Raw genomic sequence first — 24,107 nt, 5'->3', positions numbered from 1 at the left:
GTGCGTGTCTGTATGTGGCCTTGGGTTTCACTGTTTTGTTTTATTTTCTTCTATCTTGTGAAGCACTTTGTGTTACATTTTCTTGTATGAAAAGTGTTATAAAAATAAAGTTTGATTGATTGATTGACTGATTAAGTGCACCAGATTAAACAACTTGGGTCATCTCCCGTGTAATTTCTCGAATGAACCAGAGCACATGATTAAAACTGTTCTCACAGAACATTTTATTCATCCCATTCATATCCTTTTCGTTCGACCAACATGTCATGACTGAGCACAGAATATAAAATACAGAATATGAATTTATAATGTCTAAGAACAAAGCCAATTATAACACAACTGAACATCGCCAAAAGTCGTTAAGGTTCCTTCGGGGGTGCACACTTAAAATGTTTTGTTTTTTTTAAATAGCAAATTGAAAAAAGTTATCGAGCGAAAGGGAAAGCTTGGTAAAAATAAACTGGGTATGGGTATAAATAAACCGGGGAAAATTGTTATAAATACTTGAGTATAATGTGTTTGCGGTACATTGCTGAGAGGAAGCGCCGTGAGCTCAAGCAGCTGAATAGAACAGAGAAACAGACCAGCTTCAAGGGAACATCACCCGAGAAAACGGAAACAATGAGTGGGTACCACTTGTTACATTGTGGATATAAGTAGCATGGTTTTATCAGTTGTACGAGTCAAGTATTTTTTTTGTTGTTGTTGTTTTGTTTTTTAGCCTTTCGACTTTTCTTTCCAGCTGCAGTTTTATACATAGGCTAAACACCAGTTCATCAGGATGAACACTGCATGTTCGACGGTTAGTTCCAGTCATGTCGTCGCACTTTGTGCTAATGTTGGTATCTTTTGACCTAAACTCCCGTAGGTTACGGAGACATAATGACAGTGGAAACTTCTGGAGCTTCGCAGCAAACAGCTCAGCAGGACCGTCTGGATACAGCGGGTAAACACCAGCCAGTCAAGCAGCGCACAAGAATAGTTTTTATCTGAATTATACACTAACAAAGAAATGTCCATGCAATTCAGGATAATACTGTTCTCTGTCTTCTTTTTTCTAAATAGGGGTGGGTGCATCACACACAATGGCGAAAACAGATGCTGACAGAATGAGGAAATACGAATCAATAATCAAAAACGTGGGAAGGAGACATGGAATTGCTCCATGTCTTATCGCCGCCATCATTTCAAGAGAATCCAGGGCAGGAAATGCTCTGCAGAATGGTTGGGGGGACCATGGAAACGCCTGGGGACTGATGCAGGTTCTGACAAATACAGTTGACCTCGCATCCTATTTGTAGAGCCTTACACCGCAGTGTGCGAACAACAGTGTTCAGCCCATTCCTGTTCAATTTTTGTAGGTTGATGTTAATCCAAACGGAGGTGGACACACTAGACAGGGTGCGTGGGACAGTGAGGAACACCTCAATCAAGCCACTGGGATCCTTGTTCATTTCATCGGGCGGATCCAAAGCAAAATCCCTGGCTGGACCAGAGAGCAGCAGCTAAAAGGTTTGTTTCACTGAACAAATGAAGTAACACGTGTATCACCTCTCTTCATACTTTTGTCAGCAGCTTTAGTTTGTTTTCATTACTGCAGGAGGGATAGCAGCCTACAATATGGGGGATGGAAATGTCCATTCCTATGAAAACGTGGATGCCAACACAACAGGTCGGGACTACTCCAATGATGTTGTTGCCAGGGCTCAGTGGTATGAAAACAATTTTTTTTAACGGCAACAGCTGATGGAAATCGACAAATGACACACTTGTGTATCTTGTGCCCAGTTTAAGAAGCAAGTAACGGTCATTAATATGTGCAACAGATGTACATCTGAAAACTGCAAAATAAATGCTTGTTTTCCTGTGTATCTTGTGTCCTGTGTACCTTTTTTGCATTCTAACCAGTCTACAGTGGGGCAAAAAAGTATTTAGTCAGCCACCAATTGTGCAAGTTCTCCCACTTAAAAAGATGAGAGAGGCCTGTAATTTTCATCATAGGTATACCTCGAATATGAGAGACAAAATGAGAAAAAAAATCCAGAAAATCCTATTGTCTGATTTCTAAAGAATTTATTTGCAAATTATGGTGGAAAATAAGTATTTGGTCAATAACAAAAGTTAATCTCAAATACTTTGTTATATACCCTTTGTTGGCAATGACAGAGGTCAAACATTTTCTGTAAGTCTTCACAAGGTTTTCACACACTGTTGCTGGTATTTTGGCCCATTCCTCCATGCAGATCTCCTCTAAAGCAGTGATGTTTTGGGGCTGTCGCTGGGTAACACAGACTTTCAACTCCCTCCACACATTTTCTATGGGGTTGGGATCTGGAGACTGGCTTGGCCACTCCAGAACCTTGAAATGCTTCTTATGAAGCCACTCCTTCATTGCCCGGGTGGTGTGTTTGGGATCATTGTCATGCTGAAAGACCCAGCCACGTTTCATCTTCAATGCCCTTGCAGATGGAAGGAGGTTTTCACTCAAAATCTCATGATACATGGCCCCATTCATTCTTTCCTTAAAACAGATCAGTCGTCCTGGTCCCCTTGCAAAAAAACATCCCCAAAGCATGATGTTACCACCCCCATGCTTCACAGTAGGTAGGGTGTTCTTTGGATGCAACTCTGCATTCTTTCTACTCCAAACATGACGAGTTGAGTTCTATTTTGGTTTAATCTGATCATATGACATTCTCCCAATGCTCTTCTGGATCATCCAAATGCTGTCTAGCAAACTTCAGACGGGCCTGGACATGTACTGGCTTAAGCAGGGGGACACGTCTGGCACTGCAGGATTTGAGTCCCTGGCGGTGTAGTGTGTTACTGATGGTAGCCTTTGTTACTTTGGTCCCAGCTCTCTGCAGGTCATTCACTAGGTCCCCCCGTGTGGTTCTGGGGTTTTTGTTCACCGTTCTTATTCTCATTTTGACACCACGAGGTGAGATCTTGCGTAGAGCCCCAGATCGAGGGAGATTATCAGTGGTCTTGTATGTCTTCCATTTTGTAATAATTGCTCCTACAGTTGATTTCTTCACACCAAACTGCTTACCTATTGCAGATTCAGTCTTCCCAGCCTGGTGCAGGTCTACAATTTTATTTCTGGTGTCCTTTGACAGCTTTGTGGTCTTGGCCATAGTAGAGTTTGGAGTGGGACTGTTTGAGAAAACATTCATGACAGTTACAAATCGTCCATCCATTTTCTATACCCGCTTAATCCAACTCAGGGTTGCAGAAAAGCTGGAGCCTATATCAGCTGTCATTAGGTGAGAGGCAGGGTACAAAATTGTGAAATTGTGTGCTGAAGGGAGAATTACGTCAAACTCTGTGTTTTCCGAGTAGCAGTGAAGGGCTCAGTATGACAGCTCCCCAAATAACGAATCAGTGAACCCCATCAGCGCAGGTGATCGGTTCTGCTTCCTGTCATAACTTTCTGACGCGTACATTTGACGTTTGTTGCCACATAGACATAAATACGTATATAAGTCTGTGGGTTGCCTCAGACAGATAGCATTTCTCGTCATTAGCTGGCTTTACAGAACAGTGTGAGAGACCGGATGATTTTCGCGGGTCTGCCGAGGTGAAATGCTGTAAAGTTTGTTCACACATTGACTCGGCGGTGAGTTAAAACACTGTAAAAACTGGTAAGATAATGGTTAGGCAGCTGATATTTGGGCTACTTGGTAACACTACTCTGTCTGAGACTGTTCGTGATTCTAATGGTGTATTAGTCTGGGTCCTGCTACATGATTATTTGGTGTTGAATTTGAATTTATATTTTATGTTTATGGTAGTTAAAGAGGTTCACTGTTACCGGTGCAAGGGGAGATAATTAAGCACGTTGAGCATCAATACCTCTAGTAACTATGAATGTTTACTGCATTTAATGCGATTTTGACCAAATTAAAGGGGTACTCCGTAGTATTTTATTTTATTTTTGTGAAGTAAAACCATAATTTGATTACTTGTAAATGGTTATTAATTTGAATTGTGTATTTGAACACGATTATAAGACGCACTTTGAATGTATTTATAGTTACACAACTTCAAATGAACACTTGAACTAAAGATATATTTTTGTTGCACAACTAAACTCTTTTTGAGACCATGATTTGAACTAATTAATGCAGAAAACTGTTGTTGATTGGTGATAATTCATGGGAGATTAGAAAATGAATGTAACGAGACATTTTGATCTCATCTGGCCTGTCTCTAAGTCAGGTTTTTGATGACACTATTAGGGAAAGGACACAGCCACATTCCATCATCCACTGGAGTGCCTTCCGAGATCCAGAGATTCCCAGTATGAACTGGGTGGCGAGCCGAACTACTGGTAGTGAACCTGAGATGTGCGCAGGATTTCTCAGCTCTTCCTTTCCCACGGACTGTGCGGTAGGACTGAAATAAAGACGACACACTGACATTGATCGGAGAAGGGCTCCGACACAATAAAGACTTACTCTGGGAACAATGGTTTTTTAAAAATTTTTTATTATTATTTTAGTGTATTTTCTATTTATTGTTCCTCAACAAGTGTTATGTTTACAACTGATCTGTAGACTTGCAATAATAATAAGTAGCCACAGAAATTTAAACCCACTGTTGTCTGTGTCGTTATTGATGTTCAAGATACTGGCTCTTAAAAAAAAAAAAAAAAAGCTCAAAAGCTCTCAAAAAAGCTTAGTTCCTTCTGTTACTGGTCCAGTTATTACTATTGACTATTAATAAGAGTTATTATGGTATAATAATATAATATAATAATATTATAGTTACAGTTAGTTAGTTAGTTACAAGGGTTATAGTTTCAATGTTGGACTTGTCAGGTCTTACTGGGACACCTAAAGACACTGCTGCTGTGCATGACTGCTCTCCACATGGTCTATCATGTGATTCAGTGTGTTTAGGTGCACTTCATTAGATGGATCACTCCCACTTATGAGCAATCATTCAGTTCCTCATGCATTACTAGTGCGAGTTTCCGTCGTTATTCTTTGTTTCATGTTATCTTTCTATTATATTCGACCAAAACTGAGCCGAGTTATAATAAATGGAAAATGCATTTCCCCTTTGAGAACTCTGTGTCAGGGTTTCAAGCAGAGCCCAGGTAGGATGAGGACCCAAAGGCATGAAAAACAGAAGAGTTAAAAGTATTTAATGAACAAAAGGTAACCACAGGGGTAACTAAAAAAAATCACAGCGATCCTGGAAAAACTGATTGGCAAAAAAACAGAAAAGAAACTAGCAATAAACACAAGGCACAGAGCACAAGGCAAACCAGAGGCTGAGAGAGCGTGCTGAACACAACGGAGCTGAGGTGACAATCTGGCAAAGAAAGGAGGAAAACCACGAGAATATATATTAAACAGAGACAACAACAACGAGACACAGGTGAGATAAATGAGCATTAATTAGGGAGAAATAAAACGGGAACAATAAAAATGCCACAATAACAGGAAACGGAACACACAGGGACACAGACATGACACTGAGGGGTTTGGGGAACCATGTGACTTACAAGAAACAGACCCACTTACTATGACCTTCTCGTGGTGGTTTTGAGTCTGAAACATTGCAGTTAATCGGGTGAATTAAAGGGTGCTTGTTGCTGCAGAACATGTACTGGTTACAGCTGGTTTATTAGACGTGGGGGGATCTCATAAAGATCTGGGACCATGTGAGAGCACAACACAGACACTTGTGGTATTTTTTTCTAACAATTTTTTCCTACCTGTTAACAATGGAAATGCGCCTTTAATTTGGAATGCTGATGTTCTTTCACATTTCACCTGGGCCATATTACTCCATCACACATAGACTGGTTTGAATGCAAAAAAGGTACACAGGACACAAGATACACAGGAAAACAAGCATTTATTTAGCAGTTTTCAGATGTACATCTGTTGCACATATTAATGACCGTTACATGCTTCTTAAACTGGGCACAAGATGCACAAGTGTGTCATTTGTAGATTTCCATCAGCTGTTGCCGTTAAAAAAAATTGTTTTCATACCACTGAGCCCTGGCAACAACATCATTGGAGTAGTCCCGACCTGTTGTGTTGGCATCCACGTTTTCATAGGAATGGACATTTCCATCCCCCATATTGTAGGCTGCTATCCCTCCTGCAGTAATGAAAACAAACGAAAGTTGCTGACAAAAGTATGAAGAGAGGTGATACACGTGTTACTTCATTTGTTCAGTGAAACAAACCTTTTAGCTGCTGATCTCTGGTCCAGCCAGGGAATTTGCTTTGGATCCGCCCGATGAATTGAACAAGGATCCCAGTGGCTTGATTGAGGTGTTCCTCACTGTCCCACGCACCCTGTCTAGTGTGTCCACCTCCGTTTGGATTAACATCAACCTACAAAAATGGAACAGGAATGGGGTGAACACTGTTGTTCGCACACTGCGGTGTAAGGCTCTACAAATAGGATGCGAGGTCAACTGTATTTGTCAGAACCTGCATCAGTCCCCAGGCGTTTCCATGGTCCCCCCAACCATTCTGCAGAGCATTTCCTGCCCTGGATTCTCTTGAAATGATGGCGGCGATAAGACATGGAGCAATTCCATGTCTCCTTCCCACGTTTTTGATTTTTGATTCGTATTTCCTCATTCTGTCAGCATCTGTTTTCGCCATTGTGTGTGATGCACCCACCCCTATTTAGAAAAAAGAAGACAGAGAACAGTATTATCCTGAATTGCATGGACATTTCTTTGTTAGTGTATAATTCAGATAAAAACTATTCTTGTGCGCTGCTTGACTGGCTGGTGTTTACCCGCTGTATCCAGACGGTCCTGCTGAGCTGTTTGCTGCGAAGCTCCAGAAGTTTTCACTGCCATTATGTCTCCGTAACCTACGAGAGTTTAGGTCAAAAGATACCAACATTAGCACAAAGTGCGACGACATGACTGGAACTAACCATTGAACATCCAACGCAGCCTTTATCCTGATAAACTAGTGTCACTATATTGTTTATGTATAAAACTACAGCTGGAGTTTTACAAAGAAAAGTCGAAAGACAAAAAAAAAAAAAAACCCAACAACAACACAGCTTTTGACTGATAAAACCAAGCTCCTTATATCCACAATGTAACAAGTGGTACCCACCCATTGTTTCCGTTTCCTCGGGTGATGTTCCCTTGAAGCTGGTCTGTTTCTCCGTCGAGGTCCGCTGCTTAAATGAGCTCCACACAGCGCTTCCTGTCAGCAGTGTGCCGCAAACACGCGATACTCAACTTTTTATACCCATTTCCCCCGGTTTTCACTTTCGTTCTGACAACTTTTTGTTATTTAATCCAAAGGTGGTTTTTAGCTGCCTGTATCAGGATTCTTTAGGTCAGGGGGATCCACAACTCTCAAAGATGAACGACACAAAAGAAGGAACGACAGCCTAAATTACCTTTGGCCGTGCTTATTTGATTAATCCTAAAGGAGGAAATTCCGACTTCACAGTTGTATTCAAATGTTGCATTTCACCTTATTTTGCTATCACGTCAGGCCTTATATATTGCTGAAAAGTGCGGTGAAATTTGTTCCTTCTTTTTCCGATTATAATGTCGTTAATAATATACTGTAGGTAATGATCAATTTGTTGCTATATAATTTTTTTGCACATATTTAAATAACCCATTCAAGAGTAGCCATGGGCGTCATCTATTAATATTATTTCGATATATTTCGGAATAACTCATATTTCATCACCAAACACCACCACTCCCATCTTTTGACTTGTTTTCCCCTGGAATCTGTGGGTTACTTCAGTATAAAAATGCAGAAAACATTGGTCCTCTTAACAGCCTGTAGAGCGTTTGTTAACACGATACAGATCACTCTTATCTATACATAACATTGATTTGATATCTGAGGTGCTGTACTGTGCTCATTTGAGATAATCAAAGCTTCACACTTGTAAATCATCGGTAACATTTAGCCAACAAAGACGCAGTCTGAAGTCTGAACATCCGTTTCCTGCTTTCTGGGTGTTTATTTCTACTCCACGTGAAACGATAAGGAATGACTGACTCATTCAGTTACTGCTCTCCTGAATCATTATCATCAGATGCTCCTGGGTCTGAAGTTCACTTAAAGTAAGTTAACCCTTTCATGCAGGGTCTGCACAACAGTAAATAATTATCAAATGTCCACTAAATCATTTAATTTACAACAATTACTGAGCAGATGACGATCGTGTAATTTGTTAATGTAACAGTTTTAGCTGAGTTATTCAGCTAAATAGAACTCTATCTGTCAATTTTCTGACTGAGTTTGTAAATTAACATTGTTATTTCTTACAATAAAATAAAAACTAAATTATCAATCCAATTATTTGTGAACCTGGTATTGTGATCCTTTTTTTGGCTTTAGACATGGCCAGCACGAAGGGCTTTATGTTGGTGATCTCATAAATGCTGTTCAGGTTGTATGATTGCATGCCTGGCGCCAGATGCTATTTCCTGGAAATCAGCTGCTTTCCTCTCTTCTGGTGCTGCAGTCTCGTTTGAAATCCTGTTCCCCTGAAACATCGGCGGAGTTTGCGGCACCCCCTGGTGGTCAAAATAGTTAATTACTATGTTCCCAAATTAATTCGAAAAAATATGATATCACAAAATATAACTATTTATTAGTGACATAAAACACACACAGTGGCAGTAAATATATCAAAATTAATTTGACCATTAAAAATATATTAAAAATGTTTTTTTTGGCGCTCAAGTCGTCTTCATTCATACATCTCTCCTTCAGCCATTCTGCTAGTCTCGTCATATTGTGATAAGCCTACTAATCTCCTAACTATAAAAATAAAACGATATTGATATAAGGAGGTTATTAAAACGTCCTGATGCTCCAACGGATACAGTAATTGAGAAAACCAGCTCAACGACTGCAACAAGGAGCACTGATGATAACGGGTTAACAGAGGCAGCAGCAAGCTCTCAGCTAACTTCGAGCAGCTCTCAAGCAGATCAGATCCACTGTACCGCAGAGCAAGGAGATAATACAGACGACTGCGGAGAAAAACAAGCTTCCCAAGCAACCTGCTTTGTCCGAATTCAGATAACACAGTCACCCAAACACTGTGTATTCCAATACTTCGTGTTTATTTATTTTTTATTGCTTATATAAAAGACTGGAAGCTCGGTCTGCTGGACATGAAAAATAAAACTTACTGGAAGTTTTCCATGTTATTCCTGTAAACCACGTATCTAATGTCAAATGTAAGACATTACTGGATAAATGAAAGAGATTTCTAGTAGCTACCATGACTTTTAATCATCAACGTCAGTTAAAATGCTTAGTGTCATAAAATCACCTGCAATCTAGCAGATGTAGTGTTGAAATAACTTACTGCATGTATTCCTCTCCTCAAACACACTGTCCTTGTGACATATTTGGACATAATTGGTCTTTCTTTAAAAAGCTTGACTTCCTCACTCTGTAATATTCTGAATCAAATAAAGAAGGCTTACATTAAAAAATGGTCTTTTTCTTATCACAGTTTGATCTTCAGTATCCGTATGGTTAGTATTAAAATAGTTAATTACAGAATTGCTGTATAAAATTAGTGGTCACAAACTGCTAACTGCTTTCCCCATGAATTCCTAATGGTGAACTATAAAGTAGATATTGAGGAGTTTTGGAGTTACCAGAGAACAGAGGAGGATATCCTCTGCCAACGATTCAATAATCATTAAATGCATTTAAATGAATCATATTGACTTTTCCTTCTCTGAGTTTCAGATGACCTCTGAACTACTTGATTGGCAGGCAGATAGAAAATATAATAATTTCATTGATAAGATACATTAACAATAGAGGAAATCATTGTTTTGCCTATTCTTTGCAGTAATAGGCAAAACATTTATTATAAATGTAATATAGTAATAGTAATATAGCATATATTCAATTATGTGTTATATCATATACTTTATATCACATAGATCTATGTGTATATTCTGCAATATATTATATATCAAGTTATCCACTCCATGAGGCATTTCTGCAATCATAATGCTTCACAGTTGGTTTGGACTGTTGCCAAAGACCTCTGATCAATGATTTTCAGTTTCAAGATGAGTACTTTTCAAATCTCTTGCCGATCTCAAAAGCAGGCACACCATTTTCTGTGTGTCCTCACTCTGTGTTCATATGGAATGATGATACATCCAACCTCAATGATAAAGGGAATGTTGGCTCTGAGGTTTGAATTAGACAATATCATTATTCTAAAATGAAAATGACTGCATTTATATGACAATTTTCTAGTTGTGTTCACCACTCAAAGTGCTTTTACACTACATGTCATATTTACCCATTCATACAGCCCTTGGCCTCGTTTCCCAGATTCGCTAAGAAGCTCTTAGCGCTAAGAAAAAATGATAAGCTCTTAGCGCTAAGAGCTTCTTAGGAGTGGTCTAAGTTAGCGCTCCTAAGAGGCTTGTAGCGCTAAGAGCTTCTTAGCGAATTTGGGAAACGCGGCCCTTATTGGTGGTCATACAGGTTTTTGCTGGCAGTGCTTAAATAGCAGTGCTTTATTTCTATCATACACAAACTTACACTCTAAAGGTCAAGTGGCCCGGAGAAGCCAGGAATCCAACCAATGACCTTCCTGTTGGCAGATGAACACTCTTTCCAAATGTCCTAAACGTTTAATGGGAAAAAATGATAAATTCATACAGTCGTTTTCTTATCTTGTTGACCATTCAAATTAATTTGTAAACAAATCACCCACTCACACAGTAATCTACACCTGGAAGCCATAACATTAATACTGAGTAAGTCTTCCTGTGGACCAAAAATGTATCCACCTCTGATGTAGATAAAGAACATCTGAAGATGTCCAGCAGTGTCTGGTACTGAGAAGCTAGTAACAGATCCTTTGGTGTCTGTGGGTTGAGTGGTGGGATAATTGCGCATTGGGCTCTCTTTTGCCATAAATGCCATCAGATCCCATCAGATTAGAAACTAGGAGTTTTGAGGCTTGGTCCACACCTTCTTTGACTAGAACAATTAGATAAGGCTTGTTGTGGTGTAGAACAGGTGAAAGCTAAGGCTGTGCATCATCATAGCAAGAGTTCACTTTGAGTTCAAGAGACAGACAACTTATGAATTCACACTGCATTATGTTTATTGACACAAACTTCCTTCATGTTTTATAGACTGTATTAGTGATCATTTTTGTGGACGTCTTCGACTGCACAAAGTTAGAGCTTTTGTACCAACTTCGGAAACAACAGCATTGGAGTAGTGTCCACCTGTGGTGCTGGATTAAGTTTGCTCTGCTTTATCTTTATTTAGCTGGACACAAGATATGCAAGAGTTTCTGTGTGGTGTCTAGATCTTTACTAGCTGCAGTTGTTAAAAAAACACTTCCGTTTGTACCACTGAGCCCTGGCAACAACATCATTGGAGTAGTCTCCACCTGTGGTGTTTTCATCCACCTTTCCATAGGAATGGACGTTTCCATCCCCCATGTTGTAGGCAGCCAACCCTCCTGCAGAAACCAAATCAAATGATGATACAGTTAGGCAAAGAGTTAAGAGGAGTGATACTTGTAAGTTTATTCAATGAGTAAAACAAACCTTTCAGCTGCTGCTCCCTGGTCCACCTTGGAAATTTTTTACTTATCTTGTCAATAAACAGAAGCAAGATCTCTGTGGCTTGGATGAGATGTTCCTCACTGTCCCATTTGCCCTTTGGTTCATGTCTTCCTCCGTCTGGATGAATATCAACCTACAGAAATGTGATTAAAAAAAGGCATCTTTAACCTACATTTTATGCCATTATTACCCAAGGTGACACAATTTCCTGAAGTCTTAATGGGATGTCTGTGAATTACTTTGGTCAAAATATCAGCCTAACAGCTCCTGTTTCGTTCATTAATTTCTCTCAGTAATTTACTTTAAAAATAAAAAGCAAGAGCAGAGGAGTTACAATTGACCACATCTAATGAATGACATTTTCAATTCTAGGGAGAAAGAAAAAGGGTTTTGTTTCTCTGAGTTTTTGAGTTGGCAGTGACTTCAGACGCTCAAATGTATGCTCTCAGGCACAAAATCATTTTCAACATTCCCTTCTTTATATTCTCTTATTCTTACATCTTCTCTTAAAGATCTCTAATCAAATTAATTTACTGGTTGCATCCATTTAAGAGTAGCAGGTTTTATTGTACGAGTTATTAGTCTACATTATTACAAGTTATTTAATTTTATGGGGCACCAGTGAGGTTCACTTGGGGCTTCTCATGGGCTTCGCCCAACTCTGAAAATATGAGCAGAAAATGCAAAAGGGAAAACAATGGAAGAACAAGGAGTAGTTTCATTCAATACTCCAGCCGAGCTGAAACTGTATCTCGGCTTCACTGGAAATGTACGGTATACTTTGAGTAATCGTACTAATAAACAGAGAACCATATACCTGCTCATCAAATTTCTTCTTGCCATGCGATAAACTTTTCCTTGTTTTTTTACCCATTCTGGAAAAAAAAGGCAGTTTCCAGTTGTCCGTTTATAACTTTATCACCATCTCTCTTCGAACAAACACACCCTCTCTTTGGCGTCGTCCTCTAACATTTTTAAATTTATCATCCTCACAAACACGCATCTGAATTACTGTAATTTACCTGCATCAGTCCCCAGGCTTTTCCATAATCTCCCCAGCCATCCTTCAGTCTATTTCCAGCCCTGGATTCTCGGGAGATGATGGCAGCAAGGATAACTGGATCAATTTCAAGTAATGAAGCCACATTGTGGATCTTTTTCTTGTAGACCTTCATTCTTTCTTCATCCATCTCTGCCATTTTGTGAGAAGCACGAATACCTTTAGAGAGAATTTAAAGAGAGAAAATGACTTAGTCCTTAGTTTGACAAACCTTATTTGTATCAGTTCTCATGTTATTAAAGGAATAAATCTACTCTGTACTCAAGTGTATAAAAGGTCACGTCATTATTATTCTCTGGAAGATCATTTCAGCTCCTGTGTTTCTCTGCTGCAGTATTCACCTGCGTAACCAAGATTGTCCTGCTGAGCTGTTTTCCGCGAAGCTCCGGTAGTTTCAACCTCCATGATGTCTCCATAGTCTATAAAAAGAGGTTATCACTTAAAAAGTGCAAGGAAGTGAAGGGACTCAGTCCAATGTAAAAGTGAAATTCTTTTCAAACATTTCATGAGGTTATTGTACAGATACACAGCTGAATTGTAAAGAGCAAATATCATGTTAACCCTTGTCGTCACAACCACAAATAGACAAACACCGTACAAATGCAACAGATTTGGCTTGTGTTAGGATATTACAGAGATTTCATGGTGGGGGAAAATTTGAAAATATCAAAAGAATCCACAAGGTCCTGAAAGATGACTCTACCGGAATCGTTCTTATGGTTGGTAGAGCTGGAAGAACTGGAGGAGCTTCCCATGATGTCCGCAGATTGTCTCACTAATCCTGTATGCTGAGTCTGTCTGTTCTGCAGAAGCAAAGCAAAAAAAAAAAAAAGGTGCTGTAAATATTTGGAAATACTCCTGTAAGAAATTTAGGAAAAGTGAAGACTGGAAGTTCTGCACTGAGCTTAGAGAGAGACTACAAGTGGTTTGGTGTTGATAGGATGAAATGTGAGTTATTCAAAAATACCTGAAAATAATACTAATAAATGACGCTCTTGATTACTCGTGAATAGGTTATTTAAAATATATGCAAAAATATTATATAGAAACAAAGTGATAAAAACTATATTTTACTGAGAACGACATTACAATCGAAAACATAAGAAACTACAATTTCACCCCGCTCTTCAGCAAAGACTCCTCAAGGCTACTTAAAATGAACAAAACTTACTCCATTTCGGCAACTCCACACGGTATTTGTAGCATTAAGGTAACTCTAATTTAATCCCGCTCAGTTATTAATAGGACTGACTCACATTGGAAACTTCCTCACCGTTCCCGCTGGAGCTGTCGCGCGCTGTCTTGTCTGCTGAGAGGAAGCTCGCGGGGAAAACCGCGTTTCTACTTTTATGACACTTTCGATTTCCACTTTTGCTTTGCAGCCAATGGAAAGTCCCTCTGGTTTACAGCTGTTCATATACTATAGAGGGCGCTATGAAGTCTGACCAGGGCCTGACATGACAGAAAATAAGGTGAAATGCAACATTTGTATACAACTGTGAACTCGGAATTTCAGACTTTAGGATAAATCAAATAAGCACCGTCAAAACTCGTTTAGGTTGCACGGGCGGGACATACTTAAAGTGTTTTTTTTTTTAAAAAGAATAGCAAATAACAAAAAGTTGTCAGTGAAACCGGGGAAAATAGGCTATAAATAAACCTTGAGAAATGAGTATAAATACTTGAATATTGCCTGACAGGAAGTGCTGTTATATTAGCTTAAATTTGTCTAAAAATAACTGCAAATTCACAGAGGGTGATCTACAAATATGCCTTCAGTTGCACACGTGTTTTGCGATCCACAAATACAAATATTCTATTTGTAACTTGTGTGCGTCTTTTTTTTTTTACAAATGTGTATTTGTAAAAAGTCACAGTTGTAGTCAAACAACAACAACAACACAGCTTTTGACTGATAAAACCAAGCTCCTTATATCCACAATGTAACAAGTGGTACCCACTCATTGTTTCCGTTTCCTCGGGGGATGTTCCCTTGAAGCTGGTCTGTTTCTCCGTCGAGGTCCGCTGCTTAAATGAGCTCCACACAGCGCTTCCTGTCAGCAGTGTGCCGCAAACACACGATACTCAACTTTTTATACCCATTTCCCCCGGTTTTCACTTTCGTTCTGACAACTTTTTATATATTGCTGACAAGTGCGGTGAAATTGGTTCCTTCTTTTTCCGATTATAATGTCGTTAATAATATACTGTAGGTAATGATCAATTTGTTGCTATATAATTTTTTGCACATATTTAAATAACCCATTCAAGAGTAGCCATGAGCGTCATCTATTAATATTATTTCGATATATGTCGGAATAACTCATATTTCATCACCAAACACCACCACTCCCATCTTTTGACTTGTTTTCCCCTGGAATCTGTGGGTTACTTCAGTATAAAAATGCAGAAAACATTGGTCCTCTTAACAGCCTGTAGTGCGTTTGTTAACACGATACAGATCACTCTTATCTATACATAACATTGATTTGATATCTGAGGTGCTGTACTGTGCTCATTTGAGATAATCAAAGCTTCACACTTGTAAATCATCGGTAACATTTAGCCAACAAAGACGCAGTCTGAAGTCTGAACATCCGTTTCCTGCTTTCTGGGTGTTTATTTCTACTCCACGTGAAACGATAAGGAATGACTGACTCATTCAGTTACTGCTCTCCTGGGTCATTATCATCAGATGCTCCTGGGTCTGAAGTTCACTTAAAGTAAGTTAACCCTTTCATGCAGGGTCTGCACAACATTAAATAATTATCAAATGTCCACTAAATCATTTAATTTACAACAATTACTGAGCAGATGACGATCGTGTATTTTGTTAATGTAACAGTTTTAGCTGAGTTATTCAGCTCAATAGAACTCTATCTGTCAATTTTCTTTAACTGAGTTTGTAAATTAACATTGTTATTTCTTACAATAAAATAAAAACTGAATTATCAATCCAATTATTTGTGAACCTGGTATTGTGATGCTTTTTTTTTTGGCTTTAGACATGGCCAGAACGAAGGGCTTTATGTTGGCGATCTCATAAATGCTGTTCAGGTTGTATGATTGCATGCCTGGCGCCAGATGCTATTTCCTGGAAATCAGCTGCTTTCCTCTCTTCTGGTGCTGCAGTCTCGTTTGAAATCCTGTTCCCCTGAAACATCGGCGGAGTTTGCGGCACCCCCTGGTGGTCAAAATAGTTAATTACTATGTTCCCAAATTAATTAAAAAAATATATCACAAAATATATCTATATAGACATTTATTAGTGACATAAAACACACATAGTGGCAGTAAATATATCTGAATTAATTTGACCATTAAAAATATATTAAAAATGTTTTTTTTGGCGCTCAAGTCGTCTTCATTCATACATCTCTCCTTCAGCCATTCTGCTAGTCTCGTCATATTGTGATAAGCCTACTAATCTCCTAACTATAAAAATAAAACGATATTGATATAAGGAGGTTATTAAACAGACTCGGAACCTCCCTGAGAATGTCATCCTAAGCAGGTCTGTTTCTTGTAAGTCACTTGGTTCCCCAAACCCTTCAGAGTGTCATGTCTGTGTCCCTGTGTGTTCTGTTTCCTGTTTTATTGTGGCGTCTCGTTCTGTTTCCTGTTTGGGGAAATGCATTTGTCCATTTATCTTTTTTTTAAATTTTTTTTTTTTAACTTGGCTCAGTTTTTTTTGAATGTCAGAGAAAGATAAAATGAAAACCAAAACAATAAGAGAGTTAATTGAATCTGTCTTTAAGATAATATTGAAATAAATAATAACGAAGGAAACTTGCACTAGTAATGCGCGAGGACCTGAATGATTGCTCATAAGTGGGAGTGATCCATCTAATGAAGTGCACCTAAACACACTGAATCACATGATAGACCATGTGGAGAGCAGTGATGCACAGCAGCAGTGTCATTAGGTGTCCCAGTAAGACCTGACATGTTGAACAGTGAAACGGTTTAATTTAGACAACAGACTGTCTGAAGAAGTTCACTACACCTTTGTTTCCATCATGTTTAATTCTTCAGGCTTTTAGAAGGACAGCTGCAGGGAAGAAGTGAATAGTAGGAAAAGACATGCGGACTACTCAATTTACTTATTGACCCTACAAAGAAAATTGTTGGTGTGCAAAAGTTATGCTGCTAAAAGATTGTGTGAGAAAGAATCTGCACTTTCATCTTATAATATCTAGCAACATTAATGTAAAAATTATTAATGTTTTCTGTTCTGGTTGTAATTAGAAAAGAAGAAGAAGAGGAGGAGGTAAGGCAGTTAAGAGGGAGAGTTAGAAGGCGATCAGTGAACGAGATCTGTTGCTGTTTCATGTCAAAAGGAGCCTGCTGAGGTTGTTCAGGCATCTGATTTGGATGTCTGAGCTAATTGTGGGCGGCTCTCCCTGGGGGGACTCGTGGGGCATGCCCAGCTTGCAGGGGAAGCAGTAAGAAGGCAGAACGTCTGGGGATCCGAGGTACTTATAGGAAAGTCAAGAAAGAAACAAAAAACAAAGTCCATCTGTTTCCCTTTTCCTTGACCTAAAAGGAAAAAGTGATGAAATTAAGGGGAAATGTGAAAGGGGATTTATCAGGACTTTAGAAAAGACAAACCTGGTGCTAAGCAAATGTTTTATGAATAGCTGCATAAACATGGAATATTAGCAAGTTTATATGACCCCGGGAAAAAATATTTTAATTCGAGTCTGACCAAAATTGGAATTCAACATGACTTTAAACATGTTGAGCAGACCAAAATTGTACAAAAACAGATCTTTTTGTGAGAAAAGCAGCCTATTAAGATGAGGTGTCAACTCACAGTTGCTTAAAGCCTTTCCAGACTGCCATTCCAGACTGCTCTAATCAAATCCAGATTTTATAACCATAGCATCATCTGACAAAATCACCATTCAAGTAACTTAAAAACAACGTTAGAAGCAGCAGAATGTCTTTAATATTTTACCTCACATGGTCAAGGAACACAAATCTCAATAACTTTATTAACAAGATCTATAGTGCAGAAAGCACCAGCTAAAAGGCTTGTTTTGCTAAACGATTAAACTTATATGTATCAGCACCTTAAAGACTTTGCCTAGCTGTAATATAATTCATTTTAGCAGCCTGCAGGACTAATTTCTCTTGTAATGTGCACAAGAAAACAGCAGGCGGTTGCATGTGCTTGTATGTTTAAGATGTAAAAAAATGTATTTTTTTCTGTCGCAGTTTTAAGGAACAGTCAAATCTAAGACTAATACAGCTTGAAAGGTTTGACTTGGTTGTGAGAACAGCAGAGACAGTAGCTTTCTGAACTGGAAGTCTTCTTCTTGATCATGAAGAAGGACCTATGGCATTGTTTTGTTTGTGTAGGAATCAGCGGTAGGTGCAGTGGTGCTCCTGGTGCTGCCGCAGGTCCACTTTGTGCTGGAAGCTGTAGTGGCAGAGAGGGCAGCGGTAGGGCCGGTCATCCCTGTGTTTTCGGCTGTGGGTGATGAGGTTGGAACTCTGGCTGAATGCCTTGCCACATATCTGACACACATGAGGCTTTTCCCCTGGGACACAAACAGGGCACATTATACAAGATGCTACTGACACAGCTGTAACGTTTTGTAAGTTTGTAACAACTGGACAGGCACTTGATTAGATTACTTTAAAATAAATTTTGTTACATGGGTTGAAATAATTAGCTTGCTAGTTTGAATTTTTATGATGTTCATATCTGTGAGGTTTAATTCAAGAGATATTTGAAGCTTTTATATATGTTTTGTGAAGTATACATTATATTCCCTCCCTTGAGTATAATTAAATGTAAATATTGATATGTGCTTGATATGATGTTACAGCCACTCACTGTTTAGTTTAGCTAAGCATAAAGATTGGAAACAAGGCTCAGGCTTGACCTAACTCAGTCAAAAGGCAATATATTCTACCAACTATAGCAGCACATCCAAAGATCTTTAATCAACACATTTAATATAGATGTCTGAAGTCCAAAGAGAAGTGCTGCATGTAGAAAGTATGTGTGGGAATTTGTGAAAATGGGGTAATAGGTGGCTAGTGCTGTAAAGCGCTTCCAGAGGATACATGAAAGGCAGTGTGCAATGCTGCATTTGATAGCCAGTAATAATTTTACTTTTCTGATATCTTTCCAATATATGTGAGCGTGCATGGTTGTTTGTTTTGTTTGTCTCAGTGTTGGCCCAGTGATGGACTGGTGACGACATGAACATGAGGAAATCTTCATCAGTGTTTATCACAGTTGTAATTTAGTATCATTCAGACATTTGAGTCAGTTCCTATGCAGTTCACACTGTTTTTTAAGTCCTCGTTATGACAATTTGACATTAATCATGGAAACCTAAGATGCATTAAAGCAATTATCAAACGATTTATCTTTATGTGGTAAAAACACATGTTAATCAAACATGGCTCCTCTTGACAATGGCTGTCAAATTGAAAGTGTAATTCCTTGACCTCAACTCCAGGGCTAAAGTTTAGAATTGTCACTAAACCATATTCATACGATAAACTCTAATTCATGATTTTTGTAAAAGTATTGGAAAGAAAAACATCAAGTCAAGTCAACGCAATGCAACCTTTGAAATAAGAATAGCATAAATACCAAATCCCCTATTATGAAAACTGAAACATTTTCAGAGACTCCTTCTTGATCCCAATTTTTATATTGTCATTTCAAACAGTTCTGGGACAGTTGTACTGGAAACACTTGCTTTTAGCACTAGTGACTAGCATTAACATTTGGTAGTTTAGCATATGTTTTGTGCAATTAGTTAATTTGCATGCATTTATATAGCATCTCTGTGGCATCTTTTAACTTTCTTCATTCTACAGAGCACTGCCACTGGCAGCTGATTTGGGCTCGGTGTCTTGCTCAAGGACACATGCGTTGTGTGACTGAATATTGGATTGAATGGCCAACCCTACGATCAGTGGACAACCTGCTTTACCCCCTGAGCCACAGCCACCCATAGCTGACATGGATGGAGAAATAAAATGCAGTTTACTTTAATACTATCTGGTCACAGTCAGCAGTAGACACAAACCTACCGGTGTGTATGAAAGTGTGTTTCTTCATGTCAGACTTCTGGTGGAACCTTTTTCCACAGTACTGACAGGGATAGGGCCGTGTGTCTGAATGTATGAGCAAATGGGTGGAGAGGGTTGAGGAGCGTTTGAACACTTTCCCACACACCATGCAGCCAAATGTCCTCTCCTAAAATAACACAGAATTGTGGAGTTAGGGGAGAAAATTGATTATTTAAGATAATCATTTAAGAGTACATTTTGACCAAAGATGTGACAAAATTACTCAGTAAAACAAACAAAAAAAATACTGACCTTGCTCCTGCATTGTGACCCGTCTTTATTGGTCCTGTTGGACTTAAAGTGTGCTGCTGATAGACGTGCTCTGCTTTCATGACTCTTATAGATGTGAGTCTTTAAACTTGCCAAAGATGAAAATATCTGCTGACAAAGATGAATGTAGTTAGAGATGGAGGAATTAGGTGTGAGACAATCACTAGAAAGAACTGGAAGACATTTGAAAAAGGTTTTATATTTTTTGGCATTATAGACTGTTTCTGGTTGGTTGCTGAAGTTGTGGAATCTAGTACATACAATTTTCACTGCTAAAGTTTTACATTTCAGGACATAAAAGAAATTCAGCTGGTCCTTCCTAGGACTTTAAATGAGGTCAATCAGATTAACAACAATACACAACATATTACACTGTTTAATCTGTAAATTTGACAAAAAATAAGCTCAAATTGCAGTAGCAGTGTTTGAGAAACAAAACTAAGGACATCCTTACTTTCATCAATCCAAATGTTCCACAAGTGAAAAAACATTCAAGATAGTTGCAAATCTTCACAGGAGTGGATGTCTTTGTAAGTTTACTCCAAGTTCAGACCACAAAATGCTCAAAAACCCAAGGGATACATCTGAGGCGATACAGGCTCAGTGAGAGACTGCTAACATAATCCAGGAAACTATTTCTTCAAGTTAATGTTGTTAGAGGTGGTTTTACAGGCTTCTTGATTATGGGGTCTACTTTTCCACACAGTGTTTCTGGTATTTGAATTAGCTTTTTCAATATGAATAATAAGATAATGTAATATGTTGAATGCTGTAATTAATTAAAAGACCTCAAAACAACCAGATCATTTTTCAATTTGCCCTGCATCATGAAAATTTCAGAACTTTTACATGATTTTCTATTTGCATCTAATTTGGGATAAATACTAATAAATCTGCAGGTTCCTTAACTTTCACTCTCACCATCAGCAAAAGTTTGACAAGTGCTGTTTTGGACCAAATACTCTCATACTTTTTACACTTTCAAACCTCAAAAGCGACCTTGTCTATTCCTTCATATTGTGGTGAATGCCATACTCTCTTGGTGAATGCTGCACCACTGCTGCAATATAAGTAATTTGTTATTCATTAGAATAGTTTCCTTAAGAAAAAATAATGGATGGATGCCATACTTTGCAACATAGTGGACACTCTTGCTTTGCAGTGCTGCTCCTGGAGCATCCACCACTCCTGGTCTCTCTCACAATGCGGGGCGACTGCGTCAAATCTCCCAGTCCAAAGGGCAATTTGTCTGTATATTCTGAGCTCAGATGAGGGTTCAACCACACATCTGGTCTTGGAGGGTGAGAGCCAGCTTTTTCCACTGGGTTTACAGGACGGCAGGGTTCGACAGACTTAGACACTACAAAGAACACAGACAGGTTTGCTTAAGTGTTTTTCATCACATTATCAAAATTTCCTCAGTGGTTTAAATCTTGTGTCTTATGGCATCCATAAAAATTAATTAAATAAATATTTCTGTAACTCACCACAAGATTTGGCACTAAATGGCCGGAATTGCCCACCTCCTTCAGAGCGGCTGGTAGGGTCAGTCCGCAACATTGCCTTTTTATTATCTGGTATTTCTGCTGCGGCGTACTTCAGGGATGAACCCCAGGGCGCTGCTTCTTTTTCCAGTTGATTGAAAACTACTGGGGTGGATACCGGGCTGGGACTTCTTGCTGCAGGCCGAAGATGGTGCAGCCCTCCTCGCTTCACCAAGAAGGACCGAGGCATTACTTAGGGTGGTGGACAATCTGCTCTTTATCTAAAAGTAGCTTGAGAATGAAGAAATGAAATTAACGTGTGGTATTGTAGTTGTTTATATTTCAGTAAAGTTTGACACAGTATGTAAATGTCATAAAAGTTTTTGTGTAATATTAGAGTTAATGCGTACTGTAGTATTTATATTTTCAATACTCTGTCATTGGATGCATGAAAGTTAAGGTTACATTGGCAGTAGTGACAGCAAAGCTGTATTTTCATTCATGTTTCTTGCTTGAATCTGCATGAAGACTGTACATTCTGCAAAGCAGCCATGGAGTGTCCGCATCAGAATGGACAAAATATTCAGTCTTTTTAATTACAGCTCTTTGTGAATGTGTTAGGACTCTTGCATATATGAACAAGTTGATTTGAATCTCAGATGTGTACTTTACATCCAATATCGACATGACATGTACAGTAAATAAAAAAAGTAAAAAATGCAAGAAATGTTATTCTTTCCCACGAAAAGATAGTTTGTGACACAAGTACTCAAAGCAAAACTACAAACTATCACTGATGTGCAACACTTCTCATGACTCAATTCTCACACTCACAGCTGTGGAGAACCACGCATGGCGGAGGTGGTCAGTGAAGAATAATGAGTGTTTGACTGTATAGCAGTTAAAAAAAAAGGTGACATGACTGTTGCATTTAGCAGCAAATTAGAGTTGTAGAAGACTTAGTAGATAGCAGCTAAGATGCTAGATATTCCAACCTACCTAGTGTTTCTTACATGAGGACATACTCAGAATACTACTAAAACAATGTAAAAGTACTTGATTTTACTTGATAAAAAGTCTGAATAGTAACACTGCCAAACCGCATAGCACTCAAAGTATCCAAAGTAAGTACTTCTGCTGTGTTGTTGACTTTTCATCATCATTTATTGTAAGATTTACAATACTGACAGTTCTACAAGAGTTTATAGATAAAACCTTATTGGTAAAGCTGGCCATAGTGAAGCTAGTTTTTGCTGTATGTAGCTAGTTTTGAAATATGTTTCCCAACTTACGGCAAAGGGCCCCTGAAAAAGGTTTCATGATAAATCTTAGAGTAGGATGATAATTTTATGTGACAGGAGAGAGGAGAAACAAAGATCTGATACACAAATTTGTGTTTGACTTTGGATCTTTTTTTGGATCAGTTTCTTTGAAAACTAGAAGTTACTGTGAATGGAATCATAAGCAAATAGTGTTGGACATTCTGAAAATGGTATTGTATTCTATTAGCTATTCAGATTATGTTAAATTTAATCTTTAATTGAACTATATAACTAAAGCTGGTAAATGAACGTAGTTTGGTGAAAAAACTAACACTGTAATCTAAAATGGTCTAGTATAAGAGTATAAAGTGTGTGAGTGCTTATTATTTAACTGCTCTGGGAAAGCACACGTAAGAAAAAATTTAGGCAATTGAAGAAATGTACTTCCCACCACTTTACAGTTACCTGTGCTGCATGTTCTAAATGAGCTTCTCATGCAAGCAAAACATGGCCAAGTCCAGTTCTGGAAATCAGATAACACCAGGACCACAGCTCCAACATTATGTGCTCAGTTTCTTTTAAAGGGAGTACAAATTTTTTTTCAAATTTTTTCAAACTTTCAATGCTGGTGCCTATCCCAGCTGTCAAGGGGCAGGGTGCACCCTGGACAGGTCACCAGTCCATCACAGGGACACACAGAGACAAACGAGACACACAAACATCCATGCTCACTCCTAGGGACAATTTAGAGACACCAATTAACCTAACATACATGTTTTTGGACAGTGGGAAAGAACCCATGCATACATGGGGAGAACATGCAAACTCCACACAGAAAGGACCCTCTTGCTGTGGGATGACAGTGGTAACCACCACACCACATTTAGTGTTTGACTAAGTCACTCTAATCTATGGTTGTACGGTTATGTCTAATTTAGTAAAGTTTGACACAGTATGTAAATGTTATAAAAGTTTTTGTGTAATATTAGAATTGATGTATACAGTGCTATATGTTTTACGTGGATGCATGAAAGTTAAGGTTACACTGGCTATAGTGACTGCCCAAAAGAGGGCAGCAAAGCTGTATTTTCATTCATGTTTCTTGCTTGAATCTGCATGAAGACTGTACATTCTGCAAAGCAGCCATGGAGTGTCCGCATCAGAATGGACAAAATATTCAGTCTTTTTAATTACAGCTATTTATGAATGTGTTAGGACTCTTGCATATGTGGTTCAGATCAGTTGAATATCAAATGTGTACTTTGCATCCAGTATCGACCATGACATGTACAGTAAATAGAAAAAGTAAAAAATGCAAGAAACATTCTACC

General features: G+C 38.6%; 4 protein-coding genes across 10 annotated transcripts; 1 reads left to right on the top strand and 3 right to left on the bottom strand.

Moving 5' to 3' along the window:
- The first annotated feature begins 606 nt into the window (after positions 1-606).
- Positions 607-1,869, top strand: LOC140304726 (lysozyme g-like). Of its 2 annotated transcripts, none has more exons than XM_072383480.1 (4): positions 607-625; positions 1,066-1,262; positions 1,362-1,512; positions 1,601-1,869. In XM_072383480.1, the coding sequence occupies exons 1-4, from the start codon at positions 622-624 to the stop codon at positions 1,732-1,734; spliced, it is 486 nt and encodes a 161-aa protein (XP_072239581.1). In that variant the 5' UTR covers positions 607-621; the 3' UTR covers positions 1,735-1,869. The 2 variants fall into 2 exon arrangements, with proteins under 2 accessions (XP_072239581.1, XP_072239582.1); XM_072383481.1 differs by lacking the exon at positions 607-625 and adding an exon at positions 871-946.
- Positions 1,870-5,854: 3,985 nt separating this feature from the next.
- LOC140304725 (lysozyme g-like) lies at positions 5,855-14,786 on the bottom strand. 3 transcript variants are annotated; one of them, XM_072383478.1, is made up of 5 exons: positions 14,621-14,786; positions 6,778-6,855; positions 6,462-6,658; positions 6,212-6,362; positions 5,855-6,123 (listed from the first exon to the last, which is right to left on the bottom strand). In XM_072383478.1, exons 1-5 carry the CDS (start codon positions 14,622-14,624, stop codon positions 5,990-5,992), a joined length of 564 nt encoding a protein of 187 aa, XP_072239579.1. In that variant the 5' UTR covers positions 14,625-14,786; the 3' UTR covers positions 5,855-5,989. The 3 variants fall into 3 exon arrangements, with proteins under 3 accessions (XP_072239579.1, XP_072239578.1, XP_072239580.1); XM_072383477.1 differs by lacking the exon at positions 14,621-14,786 and adding an exon at positions 7,110-7,287; XM_072383479.1 differs by lacking the exons at positions 6,778-6,855; positions 14,621-14,786 and adding an exon at positions 7,110-7,287.
- LOC140304724 (lysozyme g-like) lies at positions 11,103-14,091 on the bottom strand. Of its 2 annotated transcripts, none has more exons than XM_072383475.1 (6): positions 13,933-14,091; positions 13,363-13,462; positions 13,001-13,078; positions 12,622-12,818; positions 11,582-11,732; positions 11,103-11,493 (listed from the first exon to the last, which is right to left on the bottom strand). In XM_072383475.1, exons 1-6 carry the CDS (start codon positions 14,074-14,076, stop codon positions 11,345-11,347), a joined length of 819 nt encoding a protein of 272 aa, XP_072239576.1. In that variant the 5' UTR covers positions 14,077-14,091; the 3' UTR covers positions 11,103-11,344. The 2 variants fall into 2 exon arrangements, with proteins under 2 accessions (XP_072239576.1, XP_072239577.1); XM_072383476.1 differs by having other exon boundaries at positions 13,916-14,021.
- A 2,763-nt stretch (positions 14,787-17,549) lies between the features above and the next one.
- On the bottom strand, positions 17,550-21,791 carry LOC140304718 (uncharacterized). 3 transcript variants are annotated; one of them, XM_072383466.1, is made up of 5 exons: positions 21,518-21,791; positions 21,161-21,390; positions 20,013-20,141; positions 19,722-19,887; positions 17,550-18,205 (listed from the first exon to the last, which is right to left on the bottom strand). In XM_072383466.1, the coding sequence occupies exons 1-5, from the start codon at positions 21,762-21,764 to the stop codon at positions 18,027-18,029; spliced, it is 951 nt and encodes a 316-aa protein (XP_072239567.1). In that variant the 5' UTR covers positions 21,765-21,791; the 3' UTR covers positions 17,550-18,026. The 3 variants fall into 3 exon arrangements, with proteins under 3 accessions (XP_072239567.1, XP_072239569.1, XP_072239568.1); XM_072383468.1 differs by having other exon boundaries at positions 17,550-18,084; XM_072383467.1 differs by having other exon boundaries at positions 20,013-20,138.
- Positions 21,792-24,107: the final 2,316 nt, after the last annotated feature.

This window comes from Leuresthes tenuis, unplaced genomic scaffold (assembly GCF_036924035.1).
Source record: "Leuresthes tenuis unplaced genomic scaffold, fLeuTen1.0.hap1 SCAF_4, whole genome shotgun sequence".
Lineage (NCBI taxonomy): Eukaryota > Metazoa > Chordata > Actinopteri > Atheriniformes > Atherinopsidae > Leuresthes > Leuresthes tenuis.
The sequence above is the reverse complement of the archived record's forward strand: the minus strand, read 5'-3'. Positions and strand labels throughout refer to the sequence as shown.

What these genes read in the sequence shown, in the direction of transcription:
- LOC140304724 (XM_072383475.1), bottom strand. Translation starts at nt 14,076, where the DNA reads ATGAACAGCTGTAAACCAGAGGGACTTTCCATTGGCTGCAAAGCAAAA. An exon ending in AAGCCTGGGGACTGATGCAG is followed by an intron (nt 11,733 to 12,621) that starts GTAAATTACAGT and finishes ACATTTCTGTAG; the next exon opens with GTTGATATTCATCCAGACGG. An exon ending in CAGGGAGCAGCAGCTGAAAG is followed by an intron (nt 11,494 to 11,581) that starts GTTTGTTTTACT and finishes TGGTTTCTGCAG; the next exon opens with GAGGGTTGGCTGCCTACAAC.
- LOC140304726 (XM_072383481.1), top strand. Translation starts at nt 883, where the DNA reads ATGACAGTGGAAACTTCTGGAGCTTCGCAGCAAACAGCTCAGCAGGAC. An exon ending in GGACCGTCTGGATACAGCGG is followed by an intron (nt 947 to 1,065) that starts GTAAACACCAGC and finishes TTTTCTAAATAG; the next exon opens with GGGTGGGTGCATCACACACA. An exon ending in CAGAGAGCAGCAGCTAAAAG is followed by an intron (nt 1,513 to 1,600) that starts GTTTGTTTCACT and finishes TCATTACTGCAG; the next exon opens with GAGGGATAGCAGCCTACAAT.
- LOC140304725 (XM_072383478.1), bottom strand. An exon ending in GGACCGTCTGGATACAGCGG is followed by an intron (nt 6,659 to 6,777) that starts GTAAACACCAGC and finishes TTTTCTAAATAG; the next exon opens with GGGTGGGTGCATCACACACA. An exon ending in ACGCCTGGGGACTGATGCAG is followed by an intron (nt 6,363 to 6,461) that starts GTTCTGACAAAT and finishes CCATTTTTGTAG; the next exon opens with GTTGATGTTAATCCAAACGG.
- LOC140304718 (XM_072383466.1), bottom strand. Translation starts at nt 21,764, where the DNA reads ATGCCTCGGTCCTTCTTGGTGAAGCGAGGAGGGCTGCACCATCTTCGG. An exon ending in ATTTAGTGCCAAATCTTGTG is followed by an intron (nt 21,391 to 21,517) that starts GTGAGTTACAGA and finishes TGTTCTTTGTAG; the next exon opens with TGTCTAAGTCTGTCGAACCC. An exon ending in AGTGTCCACTATGTTGCAAA is followed by an intron (nt 20,142 to 21,160) that starts GTATGGCATCCA and finishes CATCTTTGTCAG; the next exon opens with CAGATATTTTCATCTTTGGC.